Source organism: Amphiura filiformis, chromosome 4, assembly GCF_039555335.1.
Source record: "Amphiura filiformis chromosome 4, Afil_fr2py, whole genome shotgun sequence".
Classification (NCBI taxonomy): domain Eukaryota; kingdom Metazoa; phylum Echinodermata; class Ophiuroidea; order Amphilepidida; family Amphiuridae; genus Amphiura; species Amphiura filiformis.
This window is the reverse complement of record NC_092631.1, coordinates 5,140,935-5,162,015: the sequence shown is the minus strand read 5'-3', so window position 1 is coordinate 5,162,015 and position 21,081 is coordinate 5,140,935. Positions and strand designations below refer to the sequence as shown.

The following is a 21,081-nucleotide window of genomic DNA, read 5'->3' as shown; positions in this document are numbered from 1 at the left end:
AAATTCAATGTTTGAGGCTCACCCAAAGGACCGGATCCGGATCCCATTTGATTTAATACATGCCCCTTACTGTGAAAGTGCCTACACCTCAGTATATCCATTTATATTGAAGTGAGGGCCTAAAATTGATTTTTGACTGTTCGCCATTTTACTTGTTTGCTGCAGGGTCTTTTGGAGCTGCACAGTTTGCACCCGGGAGTTGAATGAATGAACTTGTTGACTCAATCGGAATGAATATAGAATTAGCTTAGAGCTGCTAGGGCAGTGCAATAGAGCACTGGGGAGGGTAAAATGGGGGGGGCAAGCGATTTTTGGCAGGCCGAGAGCCGGGCGACCGGGGGGTGAAGCAATTTTGGTGTGAGCGTTCGGAAGTTTTACCCCCCCCAGCTCATAATTATTGCATAGCCCTATGAATGACTCCGAATGCTAATGAATGAATGAATGAATGTAATGAACGAATGAATGAATGAGTGAATGAATGAATGATTGAATGAATGAATCATATCGGGATTTTAAAGCTTTTTACATGTTTTGTGTGTCCTTAAGGCTCGAGGCCAGAAGAGGCGTTCACAAGTTCACATGTTGAAAATTTTGAAAGGATCTTTCCCCAGTATAAATAATATGAAGGAATTTGTAACGTGCACTATCTGCGAATATTTTTATATTTAGCAGGATCAACAATAATTCATTTTATTTTATTTTTGTCAAAAATATTTCAATACGCGTTTCATATAGTACAATTATTTTTAAATAAAGTAAATGTATATATTGTGGACACAGTAAAATGGTATCTGAAGCAAACTTTATGGATTTTCGTATTCAATTTGTTGGTATGTAAACTTCAAGTAACCGGTAGAAGTAATTAGCTGCAACCGGTGGACTGGTTCTCTTGTTCGGTGATTTTCGATTGACCTTCCTGTAATTTGGACAGGTTATACTTTTGATTTTTTAAACCTAATTAGTGCATAATTTATACACACAACAATGTCTCTACTGAGGGTATTATCAAGAAATACTATTTTACAAGCTAAGGTGAGTGAATATTCGTTGATCGTACTTCACTAACGAAAACTAAATCAGTTGATTTCATGCATGCAATTGCATGTACGTGCATTGAGTCAGTCAATCATCAATCATGATCATGTCATGATCTAGTCCGAGGTGCTCTGACGATAACATTCCGATCGCCAGGCAATCTACGTTAGTAACGTCAGAGAAGGACTATTGGGAGGGATAATTGACTGCAAACAAATTGCCCCATTTTCTTTTACTTACTTGCTATGGCTTATTCCACGGTCTCATGTAGTCTCCTCCATCATACAGTACGGGCGCACAGACTTTTTACCGGACTTTCTTACATTAGAGGATGTCTTGCAATAAACAGACATTATTAAATATTCGTAATTATTATTTCCCACCGTACCCTAAAGTCTGGTGATTGAAGGAAGTCCCGTTATAACGTGAAAACTACCATGAGAGGACATTATCGAAGTATGCATTCGCAGTGTGTAAATGGCGCTGTTATTTTCACTCGGCGCAAGCGCAGATGGCTCATTTTTAGATGACGTCACCACCATAATCAGTCGGAAAAAGCTTCCGACTTTGGATTTATGAATGAAATTTAGCAGCGGAGTTTCCGGAGTTTTCCGAATTATGCAAATACTCAACCTATGACCTTTTTACGTCAGAATATTAATAAGCATCATGGCGCCCACTGAAAAAAAATCCGATGGGAATTGATTCAGTTTTCAGCAAATTATGCTACTTTTTTGAGCAGCTTATCGATAAATAATTCCACGAATGTGAGCACGATATTTTGAAAATGTATGCAGTGGAATGTGGTTTAAAAAAATGAGTTATAAATTTTGTTTGGGAGTCGGGAAATTAACTGTAGTAAAATTTGACTCCTCAGTTGTTGGAAATTCTTTCTTGGAACAAATAAAATATATTTTGTTTGAAATAAGTCAAATAATAAATTGTTTATATTACGCTGCTAAATATGTATTGCATTGTTCGAATTGTCTATGGATTTTTCAATGGAAAACAAGAAATAGCAAAATATCAGTAACATCCCAGTTTGCCGTAACCCCCCGCCATGGTCGACTTAGGGGTTCTTTTCACGCTGAACACGATGACGCTATTCACGACATGCGATACTCAATCGTTTAGCCCGAAGAGCATGTTAAAAACATAATGTCTCGTTATGACAGGATTTCCCGATATTGCAGGACAGCAAAGTCCGGTTGGTAAAAGAATTCCGTTATTGCGGGACAAGTAAGTATGTCTCGTAAAAACTCTGTGCGCCCGTACTGTCATATGAATATTTAGAGCTACGTTTTAAAATCTCATTATGTCTAAATCCGTAGTATTTTAACGATAATCACAGGCACTAAAATGTTTGAATTCGTCGGTAAAATTGTTGCATTAGTGCCATCACGCATGCGCAGAAGAATGGACTTTCCCAAGGACATCCCTGGGCAATATCGTATATGCTTCGTTTCATTCACACTCAGGCATGCACAGTCACGTCACGTATAGCCACTCAAGTTTATCCTTTTAATCTTAATTTAAAATTGCTTTAGGATTTTAATATTAAGATATTCCCTTTTGTAATTATTATAATTATATTCTTTATATTATAATTATATTCTTTGTTTATTTATGTGGGTTAAGTATTATGTGGGTTAAGTATTTTTGACTGTGATATTTTTGTTTTTGTTTTTTTTCTGATTGGGCCTACTTAAAATAAAATTCGGTTTCTGGTAACCCCCCCCCCCGTCACTGTTTGTCAGGGGGTCAAACCCCCACCCTTTTTATTTTTCTGCCACGCTTTTTAACCATACACCCTTTTTACCAGAAATTGATCCCCCACCCTTTTGTGACCAAAGCTTTTCAACATTGTAGTTGTCAAATTCGAAGCTTAAATCGCTACCGCAATTACATAGTCACTTCCGGTTCTCACAATCTGCACCCGCCATTGTCCATTTCAGAGTCCGAATTGATGCAGAATTTATCCTCATCTAACAAACACTCATGATTTTCTTCTTCATCTGAAACATTTGCAACATTATTGGCACAATTACTCGCCCCAAAAGTCCCTGAACGAACTGTGCGTCGCTTTTTTCGAAGCCATTTTCATCATCAATTTTGTTTCGTTCAGATGACAACAACATGCGTGAACTTCGGCACATGGCTGACATCCTGAATCGGTTCCGAATTTCCGATACAATCAGTCTCTACACAGCCGCTGTGGTTCCGCTCGCTCCACTTCTTGTGTGGCGCGAGTGGACCTAAGCAGCTGAGTAGAGACTATTAAATCATCGCCATTCATAAAATTCATGGCTCGTCGATTCTACTATGGGTGACGTTTACGAGTTGAAAACATCAGCAAATTAATTTCCGCAATTTTCATTCAAAATTTACAAATAAAATATGAATGTTTTTGCAGAGATCATCAAATTACTTTATTATATAATGTTTTTTTTCAATTGGTAGCTTTACCCACACGCTTAATATATTGCTCCCACGCTTTTTAGAAACCCACTCTTTATACAGTCAAATTTTAACCCCCACCCTTTTTACCGATTTTCAGAATTCCAAACCCCCACGCTGTAGAAAGCGTGCCGGACAAACAATGCCCGTCCCTCTTTTTTGGTGCCGCAAAAAAAAATTATGCCACTTTTGGAAAAAATAACTATTTTCAAGAGTCTTCCGTGTCGATATTCTGTCTGAATAGGCCTACGCCTCTTTCCCTACCCGCCGCCTTTCTGCCATTAACTGATTAATAAAATATTTATCGCGATATAGGCCTATGCACAAGTAGGCCCTATTTATGAAAACAGCATGCAGCAGGACTCTTAATATTGAGTATGCCTACAACAAGTGAAAACCACTGAACTATTTTGTGTAAAGCGCCCCCCCAAAAAAAACCATTCGCACAAATAGTTGCATATAAACCCGCCAAAACGGTACCGTATATAATGCTCATTAAATCGGTGTTGTTGTCGAACTAATCCTCCTAAAGCTCGTATTAAAAAGACAAGTAATAAAAAGTTAACTAAATGCTAAAAATGATGTAGGCCTAGGCCGAAAAATTGTGTAGGCCTATCATTTTCTTGTCCTAGACACTCAACGTTAAACCACTATCAAGTATGAATAATAGACTGTTAATTGTCCAAATAAATCAATTTATAAACGTTGAGGAAGTTGTTCATTTTGTCATTTTGTATAACAAAATTAAAATAACTAACCTGGCAGATTTCAGGATCATATTCCAAGATTTATTTTCTCATGCCGCTACCGCTTGGCCTGCATGTTATGCCGTCAAGAAAATCAACCCTAGGCCTACATTTTTCAACATGCAATATAATTCCAATGTGATAAATAGTGAACGTTGCATTGAAGATGAGGATGCTTGGACGATACAGATATTAAGCACATGTTAAATGGGGGTGGGGTATGGGGATGTCCCAGTTTGTTTAACAAGGGCAATTATTATTTGGCCAAACAATTTTGGTCATCTGAGGTCAAATTAGTAAAAACTATCATATGGGCATGAAACTTGATAGGTGTAGAGTCAACATTTAGAGCCAACATTTTGGAAGGTCATTTTGGGGTCACCAGAGGTCATCTGAGGTCAAATGAGTAAAAACTGTCATATGGGCATGAGACTTGGTTTGTACAGTCAACATTTAGAGCCAAATTTTTGAAGGTCATTCCGGGTCACCAGAGGTCATTGGAGGTCAAATTATTAAAACTGTCATATGGGCATGAAACATGTTGGGTACAGTCAACATTTAGAGCCAATTTTTTGAAGGTCATTTCGGGGTCACCAGAGGTCATTGGAGGTCAAATTATTAAAAACTGTCATGTGGGCATGAAACTTGGTTAGTACAGTCAACATTTAGAGCCAAATTTTTTGAAGGTAATTTCGGGGTCAACAGAGGTCATCTGAGGTCAAATTAGTAAAAACTGTCATATGGGCATGAAACTTGGGTGTATACAGTCACCATTTAGAACCATATTTTAGTATGGTCATATGGGGGGCACCAGGGCCATATGAGGTCAAATTAATAAAATGTTGTATTGGCATGAATTCTCTGTCGAGATTTGATCCGCAACTAAACAAATTGGTTTGATTTGCACTTATGGATTTCAGGTTCAAGTCATTAACTGTTTTGACTGCGTGATATCATCAAAATATGGGGTATAATTTGCACTGTCCGCGAAAATTTGATAAAAGGGGTACTTGGGAAAATGCGATATAAGTTTATGTCAATATTAAGTGTCATTGAAAAGGGGTGTTTGAAATTCTTGTCATTGAAAAGCACAAAAAGTGGTTGTTTTTGGCAAAATTTTGTCCTCGATAATGCATGAAAAGTTGGGGTAAATTTGATGAAAAATAAATTTTTGCCAGGCTTATTGATAATAATCATATGGTAGGCCTATCATATGGATTCCCCACATCTCTTCTCTTTCCCTCCTCTCCCTCTCTCTCTCTCTCTTCTCTCTTTTTTCCTCTCGCTCCCTCCTTGTTTTCTTTTTTCCTTGCACACTAGGGGCGGGTACCAAATAGGCAATTTTTGCCAAGGGGCAATTCCCCCCTGCCCCGGGCACCGCACGCCACTGGTTCCCCCTCTCAACTTGGAGATAGCACTTTACCCATAATTTGTTTAATGTCATCTATGGTACATGTAGTGTACAAAATCGCCCCCACCCCGCCTTGGACAAAAATCCACTCTTTCAAAATCAGCACCCCCCAAATGAAATCCTGCGTACGGGCCTGATGAGGGGATCTAACAAAATAACAAAATAAGGGCTGTGCAACAATTATGAGCCCTGGGGAGGTCTGAAAATCATGGGGAAGGGGAAAACAGTACGGAAACGCTTTACTATGCAAATTTTCCTGCTCGCTACACTCGCAACATAATTCTAGACCATTTAAGGTTTGCAAATTGGGATCCCAAAATTTGGCATGTTCAAAGTGGGGGAGCAAAGATTTTTATGGCCGAGGGGGGGGGAGCAATTTTTGCAGGCCGAGATGGGGGGTATGGCGGGCCGTTTGGAAATTTTACCCGGGGGGGCTCATAATTATTGCACAGCCCCTAAAAGAGGCCTCCTCCTTCTTCCAAGCATAATTGTTTACGCTAAAACGTATTATGGGCATTTATTTTGCGATAATAAATGATAAATAGAAAGCCACTCTTCAGGGTTTTTTTTATCGAAAACCCGGATGAGAAACTTGTTTTTTATTTTACTTGGTCTAATTTATTTAATCCAAAATAAATAAAGACATAAACATAAATAAATAACAGTTAATAAATCATAGTAATAAAAACACTGCTTCCTCATAAATAAATAGATTTATAAAATGGGAAAACAAAATTAAATAAGAAGAAAAGAAAATGCACAAATATTCACATAATTAAAAGTAAATACTTAGTATAGGCCTAAATAAAGATATGATGATGATAATATGATAATAATAATAATAGTAATAATAATAATAACAATAACAATAACAATAATAATAATAATAATAATAAAAATAATAATAATATAAAGAAAACAGTAAATATTTATACATGAATATATAAAATATGTGAATACCTATCCCAAGAAATAATTCATTTACATTACTACATTTGTATAACACTGCTATTTCAATTTAATCAGCTAAAAAAAACAAAAAAAAAAAACATGTTCGATCTTTTTGTGATATCGCCCAACCCTAAACTCAAAACCAGGAAGTAACTTGACAAAATGGATCGTACGTGACAGTGCAAGATATAACCGAGCTAATATAACTTAAATTTCTACTCATAAGAGGAAATACTTTCTTTAAAGGCCATGGATGACTTATAAAAAATATATGAAACAACTACTGGAGCAAGGCAGGAGGTGAACATGAGGTTTCGAATAAATCGGTTGCGCACATGAAATACCTGCGGCGCTGCCCCGGTATGGGCTTATACTATAATACGTAGCGTTGTAGTAGGCCAGTGGGACAACGAAAACGCTACGTGAACGAGCTAGTCATGATCATGCATGATATAGGTATGCCAGGCAAACCTTAGTTAAGAGGGCGCACCACCAAAGCACTCCACGATTTGTACCAGTGAAATTCGGTTAAAATAGTCCACCGCTTATTTGAGCTTGTTGCGGCTTTATTTTCGACAGATATTGTCAAAATTCGCACGTTTTTAGCTCCATTTGCTTCCGGCAAGTAGGTACATGAAGGAATCTCAGAAAAAATCCCAATATTTTATTTCAGAGGTGAAGTTTTGGCGCAAATTTGAACAATGTCCGGTTTCAAAAATTGAGTGATTTTTAGGTTAAATTTGCAACTTTTTTTTTGCGGCAAGATAGCAAAAAAAAGTAGATGGTCACCAATATATTCTGTTAAAAGAATAATATTCTACACGTGATAAGCTTTAATTTGATACCAAACTTTTTATCTAAAGTACGTTTTTGCAGTGACAAAACGCCATCCAAACATGCGTATTTTCCTGTGTATTTCAATGGGGGGCAATCAATGGTGGTGCGCTCTCTTATAAGCGGCTTTTAAAGTTTGTTGCTATGTACGCGCATTTTAACAAAAAAAAAAGAATAAGAATAAGGGCGGAAATCATAATAAATCATTTTATTTCATTCGCAAATGCTTGAAATAACATTTGTGATTAGTTTTAGCAATATTTTTTTTTTTTTTTTTTTTTTTTTTTTTTTTTTTATTTATCCAAAAATACAAGTCTCTGACGTTAAGAAAAGCATCAAAAATCTACTTATATGAGCGCTTTAGCTATAGATTTCTATCAAATCAGAATAATGTATAAAACGTATATTTTTGCTTAAACTGCCAAAATCAGTACGGTTTTTTAATTTGACTCAAAATTATAAATGTAAATAGGCCTATATTTAAGGTATTCCAAATATTTGTACACACATTAAGTACTTTTCACAATTAAACAAAATTAAAATTAAAGAGTATCTTTTTGCATAAAACATTTATGTCCAACCTCTGCAAACTTCTGCATGTTGATAAACACGTTGAAATTTGGGTCTTTTGGTGATTCGGAACTGATTTTTAGAACACCATTTCTTCCGAACGGAATGTTGTAGAGGGATGAAATCTTGGAAAATGACTAGAAACTATCTCTGGTTTACTTCAAAATGTACAAATTGGATTTTGATAACTATTGACGTTTATAAGAGGGCGCACCACGAAAGCACTCCACAGTTTATGTACCGGTACCAGTGAAATTCGGTTAAAATAGTCCACCGCTTATTTGAGCTTGTTACGGCTTTATTTTCGACAGATATTGTCAAAATTCACACGTTTTTTTTAGCTCATTTTCTTCCGGCAAGTGGGTACATGAAGGAATCTGAGAAAAATCCCAATATTTTATTTCAGAGGTGAAGTTTTGGCGCGAATTTGAACAACGTCCGGTTTCAAAAATCGAGTGTCACACACAGTTCAAACAGAAAAAATTGTATTTGCCTTCAGGGGTCAAAATTTTGGCAGTATTTTACCTTGTTTTCTGGTGTGAATAAACTAGAGTCCGAAGTTTACCGTTTTCTAAAATCCATTTTCCGTGTCGTAATCCGTGTTGTAAATTGTAAAGTTTAAAATGTATGAACAATGATTATGATTATAAATGATATTAATGTCACAAAGTGTTCAATATCGCAATCAATATATTAAATGCTCTGATTAGAATATTCTCTCGATAATAGGCCGACTGTTACAATTTTTGGACGGTAATATTAAACAGTATTTTTTATCATAAAAATTGACACATATACAACTCAAGATTGTTTTTAACATATCTCGGATTCTCCTATTTTTTAACCATTTTTGTCACGTCATACAAAAATGTCATTTTCCGTGTTGTACCTCAGATTCCGTGATTTTTGTCTGTTTTCCGTAAAACGCAAAACTTTGGACTCTAGGGTAAACACACAATCGCTATAAAGACAGCCATCTCGAATTTTGTCGATAGTATTTCTAGATATTTTTATTGAAATTTTTAAAGCTGTTAATTTCATCCTTGCATTTTACAATATGCTCATTCTTCACAAGCTTGCCTTTTCTGATCTCATAATTGGAGGGGAGGGGGGAAATGCCATTTTAATACTCATCACTAGGGGTGTGATTTTCGGTAATTTTGTGCCCGGGTACCAAGGCGTTTTTGAGCGGGTAACTGGCACCAAAATGCAAAAAAATAAAAATTTTAATTATTTTTTTGATGGGTAGAGGACGCCTGGTTTAGGGTTCCAGGAAGTAAACGTCCCCCATTTATCACAAAATATCAATTTTCTTATTAAAAACACAAACATCGTGCAAAATTCAACCATGTATGATCCTAGCATTTAGGTCCAGAGACACTACAAAACCGAAAAAAACTTTAAAAAAAAAAACTTAACAAAAAAAAAAAAATTTTTTTTTTAATTTCGTGTACCCGGGCCGGGAATTTCCTGCCCGGGTAACAGGATTCTCGGGCGGGACTCGAATTCCCGGGACTCACTCACACCCTTACTCACCACATAATTTTTGTTATTTTTACTTCTTTCAGAATTTCTTGCCAACAGCAAGCTGTGGAGTAAGAAATGTTTCAGAATTAACAGTAAGTATGTACATGTTTGTTAAACAAAGCTGAATCTAAGTGATCATGAGGTAGCAAACATGTGGGACTGGTAGCATGCCTTTACCTAATACAATCGGGTTTACATGTGCCGTATTTGTTCCAATAAGCGCCCATGCCCCAATAAGCGCCCACCCAGGGTATTTTCAATTTGCTAAAGGGTACCAAATGTTGAATTGACGGATAGACATTGATACAGTGAAATAGCTGGGGGATTAGTCCTGTGTAAACTTGCAATACATTCTATGCATCAAAAAAGCTACTAAAACATTTCAGGACCCTTTTATAATATACGTGAGTTCAACTCAAATAAATGCCTGTAAAGGAAAAAAATTAGGTAAATCATGTAAAAAATAAGTGCCCATTCAAAATGACTTTGTTAAGTGCCCTGGGCGCTATTGGAATGAATACGGTATTGTACATGTATTTAATCTAGTGTAAGACCAAATAAAAATAAAAAAGTTTGTCTCAAAGCTCTCCAACTCTGAAAAACTAATGCGTAATGCATTTTAATTTTTTTAAATTTTTTTTCTTCCAAATATTTTTCCTATTCTACTGTATGAAGTATTGTATTGAACAATAAAGTGATGCTGCTATTGTATTGAAGTGAAGTAATCTAAGAGCAGGGGTCAAAAATTGTCAAAACGACATTTTGATCGTATTTTTACACTTCTTTTTTACTAATTGCGAGTGAATAAACTAATGCACACAGGAGCTTGTGAGACAAACCTTTTCTTTAAAATTTGGCCTAACACAAAGAGACACTCCTTCTTTGGGAGAATGTCTAAATCTTTGTACAATATTTTGTGAGTGTCTACAATGTACCAGTGATTCAGTTTGATGCTTGGTTGCTTGCCTGTTGGTATTGGACAGACTTTGTTATTGATTTGCCAGGGTGTAATGTAAACTTGTAAAATCTCATCCTGAAGGCACTCATTTGAAAACAAATCTTAAAAAAAGTTCAAAATATGTTGTAAGAGGTCTGTCTGATCAAGATAAATGGGCAAGTTGAAGCATGATTGCCTTGGTACATTTGATGTGTACACATTTAACTGATTCTTACACCTGCACCTGGTCTTTCTCATGGGCTTGATGAGTCGCATGTAAATATTTCATATCCTTCCTCTAAATGTTTTGCAAAATTAATAACAGCACACAGTTTAATGTGATGTATTGGAAGGAAGTCGTTGAACTTGAGGACACATTTTAATAATCACTAGAGGTCATTCTGTGAATGTGCAAGCATAGGCGTATTGGAACTAGGTCTTTACGATGAAAATGTGTGAGAATGTAGTACATATATGTTTTTTGCTACAGGAATTTCCAATATCCTTCATGAGTTATTTAAAACTATACACTGAGCATGATCTGGAGGTAATTGATTGTTGCAGAAAATCTGTGGGGCTGAGACCCCAAAGCCATTCCTTGGGCATGTCATTGTGTACCTTTCTGATAGTCCAGTGCTTGTCCTGATAGAATATATCGGTTAGACCTCTTATGGGAATATGGGTTGTAACTTTGAGGCTTTAAAAGAAGAGTCACAATTTATTTGAACATAACTAGTAAAGGAATGAATCTTAAATCCCTAACTCTTGTAAAATTTTACAAAGCAAAACTACTGCACATGCATTGTATGCATCCCATGTGATGCCATGATGCAATCACCCAAGTCCTATACGCATGCTTTTGTTGACCTGGCCAGCTAAAGACACTGTGGTTGCCGGCAGTGCTGTACGGTGCTAAAACTGATTGAGGAGCCAATGGCTCCTAACTTTATAAATTTAGGCGCCCAAATTTTGCTCCCAAGTAAGAGGCGCCAACTCGTATTCCAACTGCTCGAAGTCATTCTGCCACAATGGTTTAAATCTATGTTCAAGTTATTTCCATTTCCAGTTCCATGACCTAACATAACACCATTAGTACTACCATCATTAATAGTATCAATAGCTGTTGGATTCCCTGATTTTATTGTTTCATCCTCCTCCTTGTTCCGAAAAAGTTCATCAAATTCAAAGTTCTTTTTGATTATGATGCCATCTTGAGCACTTAAAAAAAAGCAATCAAAATCTTTGACCGATGATATACTATTTGCTGGCAATTAAAAGCTTAAATAGTTGGTCGCCATTGGCGCCAGGGATTGAAGGTTTAGTCGCATCAGAAAAAATCTAGTCGCCAATGCGACTAAAATGGTTGCACCGTACAGCACTGGTTGCCGGTCAGTTATCTAATCACCTTGTGCTTGGCACCCGGGGTGTCTAAGGTTAAGGTTCGTTCAAATCTTGGGGGTGCCAAGTAACTTCTTTGTTCATCTTCTGTCCTTTTTTGTTCCTTCTTTCCTTTTGATAGCCAAAAGCCACTTTTAGCATTGGGGTTATGGCGGGTCAGAGTGATGTATGACCTAACGGTGTTTGCACTTAAAAATATTGAGACAAATAATGCAGACATACAACAGGAATGGTATGGGTTCTATAAAGGCTTGATTATAAGGGGTGTCATTTCGACCCCATTTGCGTGATTTTTCTCAAGAGGAGAAACTAGCCCGAAACTTTTGTTTTGGTATATTGACCTTAAAGCAATAATGTGTGATTTGCATAAAGATTAGATTCTTATTTAAATGCTTGTTTTCACTGATCACATTATCCCCTTTTAATTTTGAGCCAAACAAATGAGGTATAACGAAGAAAATTGCGATTCATTCCAATGCCTACAATGCGTGTACTATGCTCGCCGATCACATTACATGTAACTGCACGGAGCATCGCGCCGATGTGTGTATATATACAAGCTGACATCCACGGTACATGTTAGCAAGTACTCAATCGTTGAACTCTGAATAAAACCGGGTTGACCCGGTTTTAATACAAAAAGTTAAATTTTACTGTTATTAAAGCACTTCAGGCTTAGTCTTTTACGTGGTATTTTAGTATACCACTAGGCATTATAATTATGCAAAAAGTAGAAATTCGAGTAAAATTGAGGGCGTCGCTGTGAAGCAAATCACACATTATGGCTTTAACTCACAAACCGCGAGATGTTTAATTTAATGAACAGCATTTAATTTAATGAACAATAACAATATATGAACAATGTTTAATGTTATATTACCAGGTTGTATTTAACCATGCTTGTTTTAACTGTCTTTGTTATTTCCTGTGTTTGCTACAGAATTTAAAAGATGTATTGGCTGATAAGGTTCCAAAGGAGCAGGAGGATATTAAAGCCTTCAGAAAAAACTATGGGACAAAGGTCATTGGGGAAATTCAAGTTGACATGGTAAGTTATTAATTAATCTTGTACAAGTATTGGTGTTAAAAATTAATTACATGGTGCCACCCTGAGGTACATGTAATTAGCATTTTAGGTGCCAACTAGGGGTGTGATTTTCAGGTAATTTTGTGCCCGGGTACCCGGCGCATTTTTATTTTATAACATTAATAGAGTATGACATGAATACTTATTATCAATTTTCATATTAAAAACACAAAGCATCATGCAAATTGTTTTTTTATTAGGTCAACCATGTCCATGATGATCCTAGCATTTAGGTTTAGGTCCAGGGACACTACAAAATCGAAAAAATAAAAACTTAAAAAAAAAAAATTCGGGTACCGGGCCATGGAACGGTAATAGGCTTCTCGGGCGGGACTCGAATTCTCAGGACTCACTCACACCCTTAGTGCCAACAAATGATCACTGATTAAAGTAAATAAGAGTTAGTTTCTTTAACTAGATCTTCTCTTTCTTTGAACCTTACCTTTACATTAAAGTTACCAAGAGAGTGTCTGGTACAGCATGTGTCCGTACATGTATGCAGTTCTGCCGTTGTTTTTGCGCGCTGCACTTTGGTACCCGACTGTATTTCTCTCTTTAAAGCAAAAATGCTCTAGAGCCTAATATAGAATAAATACAATCACTTTCAAAGATACCTCTCTGTCAATCAAGATTTTCCTTGCGTGTGTGTGCCTTTATGTGCACACACTTTGGTAAACGCCTTTGAGGATGTTAACCAGAATACACTCCACATAACAGAGGACACTTAGCAACGGAGGACATGCTTGGTTCCTTTTCCACAACCAGCATATATTGCCAGCAACATAAAAATGAATCACAGCAGCTGAAGGGAGTATCCCATCATGCACTGCAGTCTATCTGCTTGCTCCATAGCAAATACATACAAAACATTGGTAAGAGTCGCTTAAATATTGAGAGCTATGGATAGTTTCACAATACCGTACTTTAGAGATATTTTTTCAAACAAAAGTCTAAGCTCCTCTGATATAAGCGAGTAATTGAAAGTTGAAGTGAGGGATTTTGTGTACACTTTGTATGGCATGTGCAGTTCTACTATGGTACTGCAGAGCATGATGGGATACACCTATCAGTTGCTGTGAAAATGAATAGGCCTATAAGACCATGTCCCATTTGTGGGATTAGGATTGTAAAACTGTAAGCGGGTCCACAGTTTTTGCGCATAGTCTTAGGTGAAAAAAGTCCTCGTTTAGATTAGGTCCTCATTTAGATAGGTCCTCAGTTTGAAAATGTGGAGTCCAAGTTGTTTGCAGTCAAATCAAGTAGGGGTGTGTGGGTGGGTGTGCATATTACTGGCTCAGGAAATGAGTTGATTTAAATTTACATGTATAATGCTTGCTAATCACTGTTGGGAAAAAATTCTTAATCTTGGTGTTATGTTTTCAATTATGTTCATTTTGTTTGAATCTCTGCATAAATTGTTTTGTTTTAAAAATTTCATTTTTTTTCACAGTTATATGGTGGAATGAGAGGCATGAAGGGTTTGGTTACAGAAACATCAGTATTGGATCCAGATGAAGGTATTCGTTTCCGTGGTTACAGTATTCCAGAATGCCAGAAAGTTCTCCCTCACGCTCCCGGCGGTGAAGAACCTCTTCCAGAGGGTCTGTTTTGGTTGTTGATGACAGGGGATGTACCTACAGAAAACCAGGCAAGTACATTATTATGCAATGTGCATAATTATAATCATGAAGTCTCAACCAATAATTGGATCGGATATTGGATCAACCATCAGTACGAGTCTACTCCATTCTCACAACAGGTTGTGCCATTTCGATTCAACAGGGGTTTGATAGACATACATCATTAGCTGAAGGAAAACCACATTGTAAAATCCATTGTGAAAAAAATTATCACCGCAATTAAAAAATTAAGATGCAATAAAATATCATATCGGATATCAGCTGATATTGTAAAATGAATATCGGTCATCAGAACGGTGGACAATGGTCACACAAGCAAGTCCGGTGTCGACAGGTCCTCTGTCTGAATCCTGTCGACAAAGTGAATTTAATATGTCAACATATCGACAGAACTTCGTCCATGGTGACATAGTGCTAAGGCAATGGCCCAGTAAAACATTTTCACTCAAAATATTGGCCATTTCCAATGTATTTCAACAAAATACAATGCCAAATCTTATCTTTTACGTACTATTTCGCCAATTTTTCATGTTATTTGCCTTCAGGGGGCATACTTTTGGCAGTATTATGCCTTGTTTTCCGGTGTAAATTGTACACTTCATCGCTACATGCTTGCTATGAAGACGGCCATATTGGAAATTTGCTGAAATTGCCGACAGTGTTTCTAGATATTTTTAGGTTAAAATTTTTTAAATATTCCTAAAATCATGAACAAAAAAGTTCTGGTATTTTTTCGGAACCCAAATGTATGTTGACACTGTGTCGACGTCAAGATACGAAATATGTCGACATGACGACATCAAAAAATGGTGCCGACACCGGCCCTACAAGCATGTTAGGGCTCATATTGAAATACCTTACCACGCTTTCACACAGAAAGAAGGCAGGATTCCCCTCGCTAAGCGCGTGCCTCAGGAAAGCTCGGTCATAAAACGGATGGATTATATGCATCAGTGATACACCCTGCCTTTTGAAGTGGTCTGGTGACAAGGATTATAATAAAAGTTTATCTAAGACTGGCAATTTTATTGATTGTTGAACTAATTGAACTAATCGGCTCATCGCACAACCCAGGAAAGTGCGCTCCTAATTTAAGTGGCTAATTGCAGTGTTATAATCACACAGGATTTTAACAAAGAAGGCTAGCACAGGAAAGCTGCAGGATGGCGCACACCTTCCTGTGTAAGGGAATTTCAATATGAGCCCTTATGTAGGAATATAATTAAATCAAATAGTTCACTCACTTGTATGCTAACTTTCATTAAAAAAAAAGAAATTTATGTCCTCTATGATGAAAGAAAAGACATGTTCTTGAGATTTAGAAATAAAACAAAAGGTCCTGAATACATGCACAATTTAGAAATTATATTTCAGGATGAACTTTAGATATCTAAATTGTGGGATAGGCTTACACGATGGGAGTTTATAACAATTGGTAAGTTTTTAGCAGGTTCACCGTCGGACAAGTTTGGAACTGTCAAGCTTTCATCAGGAGCAGCTCCGACATTTTCAGGACTAATTCTTTAGATACCGGTATCTACTATATCAGCCATCAAAATAAAGCAGACCGGGACTGTCCCTCATTTGGGGTTTACCAAAGTGAAAATGAGGGACAGTCCTGTTTTCTGAAAATTTCAGTGATGACAAATTTAAATGAAAGAACAGAAAATTTGAAAATGTAACTTTAAAATTTGCTATAGCATTCTCTTTGATCTATTGTGATAAATTCAGACCTGCAAAACCATCTCTGAACTCTGAAAGTATTCCACACCTCAAGTCGTTGAATTTGCCAGTACCTGGTTTGTGTACATGTACAAGGTTTTGGTCTCAATGTCCCTCATTATGACTTCGCTAGGTTGGCAGGTCTGATAAAGGATATATTTACTCATTGCACTATAGGTCACAGCTATTAATGCAAGAGGTGATTTAAAGCAGCTGTTTCCAATTGATGTCTATATCACTGATACATGTATGGACAATTGGACATGGTATACACCATGTGCTGCCTTGTGTTATTATATGAAGGTTAGTCATAAAGTGCTTTGACATATTAGTTAAAAATACAAAAGGCAGCCTCTGGCAGGGGTGTGAGAGTTCAGCTTTTAAGCTGATTTCAGTTTTTTTTTGCCAACATTTACATGTTTTCTTTTATTTTCAGCCCATAGTTGGTGTTTTTCCCTGATTTTACGCGTTTTTTCATCTTTTTTAGTAATTTCCCACTTTTTTTTTCTGAGGCCTTTCACACCCCTGCTCTGGACATCACATTTTGCATGCATCTGAAGTATCTTGTAGTAAAATTACGAAGCTAACACTTTTGCGTACATCTTATTGTTGTTTCAGGTTAAAGCCATTTCAAAGGAGTGGGCCGACCGAGCTTCAATCCCCTCTCACGTCGTACACATGTTGAATAATTTCCCAAATAACCTGCACCCCATGTCACAGTTCAGCGCTGCTATCTGCGCCATGCAGAGTGACAGTAAATTTGCCAAGGCCTATGCTGAAGGAGTGCACAAATCAACATACTGGGAGGTAAGGAACTTGACTTTGTTGAGGGTTATTTTTTTGTGTGTAGGGGTGTGTGTGTTGGGGTGGGTGTGCATGCATGGGTAATTTGCTGTAGAACTAGCTAGTGGTGTAGGATTAATTACCACAGCGATCTATCAAAACTATTTTTGAATGTACTACACTAGTCTAGGCCACCGTAGATTATCAAAGAATGGGCATAACGACCTGAATCATAATTCTATAGAAATTTTACATTATTATGCTGAGTTCATGTATGTTTTACATCCACCTGTATGATTAGTGTCTTTCCCAAAAAGACATTTTTTGGTGTTTGGGGGAAAAAAATCTGTATCTTCAATATGAAAGGTCAAAATGTTCATATGATGGGCAGCTGTTCATCCCAGCTACATACAGTTTAAGTACATATCATTAGATTTTATACAATTTACTTCGAAGACTGTTGAATTTTAAAAATATCAATTTTTAATCATTTGCCTCAAAGTGTGTATTAAATCGCAAATTACCCCCCCCCCCCCAATCAAAATTTTGAATGGGGCTTAAATAAATCCTCACATGTACAATGTACCAAGAATATTAGGATAAAATTTATATCTTTATTAATATCATGGGTATAGTCTATAATAGTCCCATATATGTTTGGAGAAAAAAATAATCATGTTCGATCAATTTCCACATCCAGATTTTGACCCAAACCAGCAAACCCTACAGGTTCAGTTGCACAAGGCAGACTGTGAATGAACTGAAGTGAAATCACTGTATTGTTGTATGAATTGCATTTAGTATGGTATAGTATGTCTACCCAGCTGTGATGATAACTCGGGGATTTCCCATCCAAATATGTGGAAAGAAGGAAGCTTTTTGAATTTAATATTTAAAAAGAAAATTATTGATATTATTATTATGTGATGGGAATTCCCAATGTGTTTTTTTGTGTGTGATTTGTCCCATACTTTTAGGGGTAATTAAGGGAACTGGAATGAGCGTTTTGAGTTTGGACAGTATTTTTTGTAGGACATGAGAGCACCTCAGACCTATCGAATTGCATTCTGAATACGAAGCATGTCTTTCTGATATCAAATAATTTTCATTTTATGAAATTCACGATCTAATTCAAATCTTATGACAAATTATTAAAATTTGATATTTTTCACATTTTTGAGATATAACAGTCCTCGAAGTAAATTTGATAAATTTAATGATCAATATATTCTTAAAGTGTATGTAGCTGGGAGGAAAAGCCGACGATCAATTGAAAATTTTGACCTTTCATATTGAAGATATGGATTTTTTTCCCATAAAGACCTTTTTTATTTTGGTGTTTTGGGAAAAACAATCCATATCTTCAATACGAAAGGTCAAAATTTTCAATTGTTCGTCGGCTTTTCATCCCACCTACATACACTTTGAATATAAATCATCAGATTTATAAAATTTACTTCGAGTACTGTTAAATATCAAAAATATCAATTTTTAATGATTTGCCATAAAATGTGTATTACATTGCGAATTTCATCAAATGAAAATTATTTGATATCAGAAGGACATTCTTCGTATTCAGAATGCAATTCGATATGTCTGATGTGCTCTCATGTCCCACAATAAATACTGTCCAAAGGTTCATACCCCACCCCTTAAGGAATTAATTAAATGAATAAATAGTAAGAATAAGACTCTGTGAAACCATCACTAGATACAGTGCTCAACTATATAAAATATAGGAGTGAAATATTGTATTGCAATGATGTTTAGAAATTCAGTATAATTTAAAACATAATATATATAAATGAATAAAAAATAAATAACTTTTAAAAGATAATTTTAAGGGGGTACTACACCCTGCCCAATTTTGTGCCTATTTATGCATTTTTCTCAAAAATTATAGTGTATTGGTGACAAGTGAAATATGTATATTATAGGGGCAAGGACTTCAACTACTACACTGAAAATTCAGCAACTCACGGCAAGTAGTTATTGATTTATTGATCAAATATTGGTTTTCCCTCATTTTTGACTGTAACTCCACAACTGTTTTCTGTGTTGAAATAAAATTTCCAGTGCAGTAGTTGTAGACTTTGCCCCTATAATATATATATCTTACTTATCACCAATGCGTTATAGTTTTTGAGCAAAATGCAAAAATAGGCACAAAATTGGGCAGGGGTGTAGTACCCCCTTAATCGATCAATCAATAACTTTAATATATTCAATAAATGAAAAAAAAAAATTAATGTTTTAATAAATGGATAACAAAAATTCCTGTACCATGTCTTTAAGTCAAAGGGGTATGTCAGTAATTGCTGAATAGCCTACATCCCATATATTCTTTGCTGCTTTTCATGTACTCTTTTCAAGCTGCATTACCATCAGGGTTACCAAAAAAATTCAGCCCAAATTATGGGTCAAATAATCAAAAAGTTACCCAATTTTCTCTTGACCATTGGTTTCTATTGGATAGGAAACTATCGGAAGCCACCGTTGAAAATTAACTCAATTTTTTTCTTATGCATTGGTTTCTATGGGATAGGAAAGTGTCAAAAGTCGTAGGGAATTTTTCAAAAGTCTCCCAATTGGGCTACCAAACTGTGGGTTTGGCAACCTTGATTACAATAGTGACATCCTTGAAATTTTATGGAGTTAAAAAACAACTCTAATCTGAAGTGCGAACTTTCACCATTTCTATTGTTCTAACAGGCATCAGACTTGCTGTTCATGCTTTGTTCTTTATTATGCAGTGCATGACTTCTGAAACCAATGACCCGTTCAATTCTTTGTACACCAAGTCAATTTTTATGATTAGGCCAAAAAAAATAAAAGGTTTGTCTCAAAGCTCACGAGTGGTTTGAAAACAAATGCTAAATGCAATTTTTTTTTTATTCCCGACTTGGTATTTTTATGGTATTTTGAGAAAAAAAATCTCATTTTTGCTGAATTTTTCCGGAAAAAACTAAAAAAAAATAAATAAATAATTTCCGCATTTCTTTTTTTTTATTCGCGCAATTTTACAATTGCGGGCTCAAACTTTGAGACAAACTTTGTTTTGTTTGGCCTTAGGCCTACCGCATTTTGGATTTCCCCAATTTTTTTGTATTCACTTCATTCCATCATCAAAATTAGAAGACCAAACAGTATAATATTTTTGTTAATACAATACAATAAACGGAATTTATATAGCGCCTTAGCATAAGTATGAACAAAGCGCTTTACAATGATCTTAAAAGTACAACTTACACTACATCTTAGGCTACAGTAAAAATGTACAACTTAAAATAAAAAATAAAAAATTTAGTTTGGAAACAAATAGGTTTTCAGATTAGATTTAAAAGTGGCCAGACTATGTGAAGTACGAAGTTTTACAGGTAATTTGTTCCAGAGAGCTGGCACAGAATTGCAGAAGGCATTATTCCCATATGTTGTGTGAGTTCTTTTACATTCAAGCAGACTGCCATCAGCATGTGATCGTAGGAACATACCATCAGAAAATGTGTGAGATTTTAGGAGATTTTGTATGTACAGTGGTGTTGTTTCATGTCTACTTTTATAAGCGAAAGTGAGTAGTTTGTACGTAATACGCTCATTTACTGGAAGCCAGTGAAGTTCTTTCAGCAGAGGAGTGGTGTGTTCCATACGGTTTGCCTTGAAAACAAGTCTGGCAGATGGTTGATCATGAATATGGTACTTAAGAAAAATAGCCTCAGCATTCCCTCTAAAGAATTAGGCACATCGAGTTACAATTAATTTTGTTATTATTTTCTTTCATAATTTTATGCTGAACAAATTTTTAACATAGCGGAATAAGCAGGGGAATACTGATCAGGATTTATATTTAAATATTATACTAGGGCTGCTAAGAAAATATTGGAAGACATTTTTAGGTTGGTTGTCTTGTGATTTGAAGAAAATTAAATAATTTAAGAAGAAAATAAAGATTAGAAAACAAAAGTTACTATAAAAAGGAATATTTC

The 21,081-nt window shown here is 36.0% G+C and overlaps 1 protein-coding gene across 1 annotated transcript in view; it reads left to right on the top strand.

Moving 5' to 3' along the window:
- Nucleotides 1-868: 868 nt before the first annotated feature.
- The window catches only part of LOC140150495 (citrate synthase, mitochondrial-like), a 32,458-nt gene continuing 12,245 nt past the window's right edge, over nt 869-21,081 (top strand). The window contains 5 exon segments of the mRNA XM_072172517.1: nt 869-1,032; nt 9,573-9,623; nt 12,807-12,914; nt 14,404-14,601; nt 16,934-17,122. Of these exon segments, the coding sequence (XP_072028618.1) occupies nt 985-1,032; nt 9,573-9,623; nt 12,807-12,914; nt 14,404-14,601; nt 16,934-17,122 (594 nt within the window). The 5' untranslated portion in view covers nt 869-984.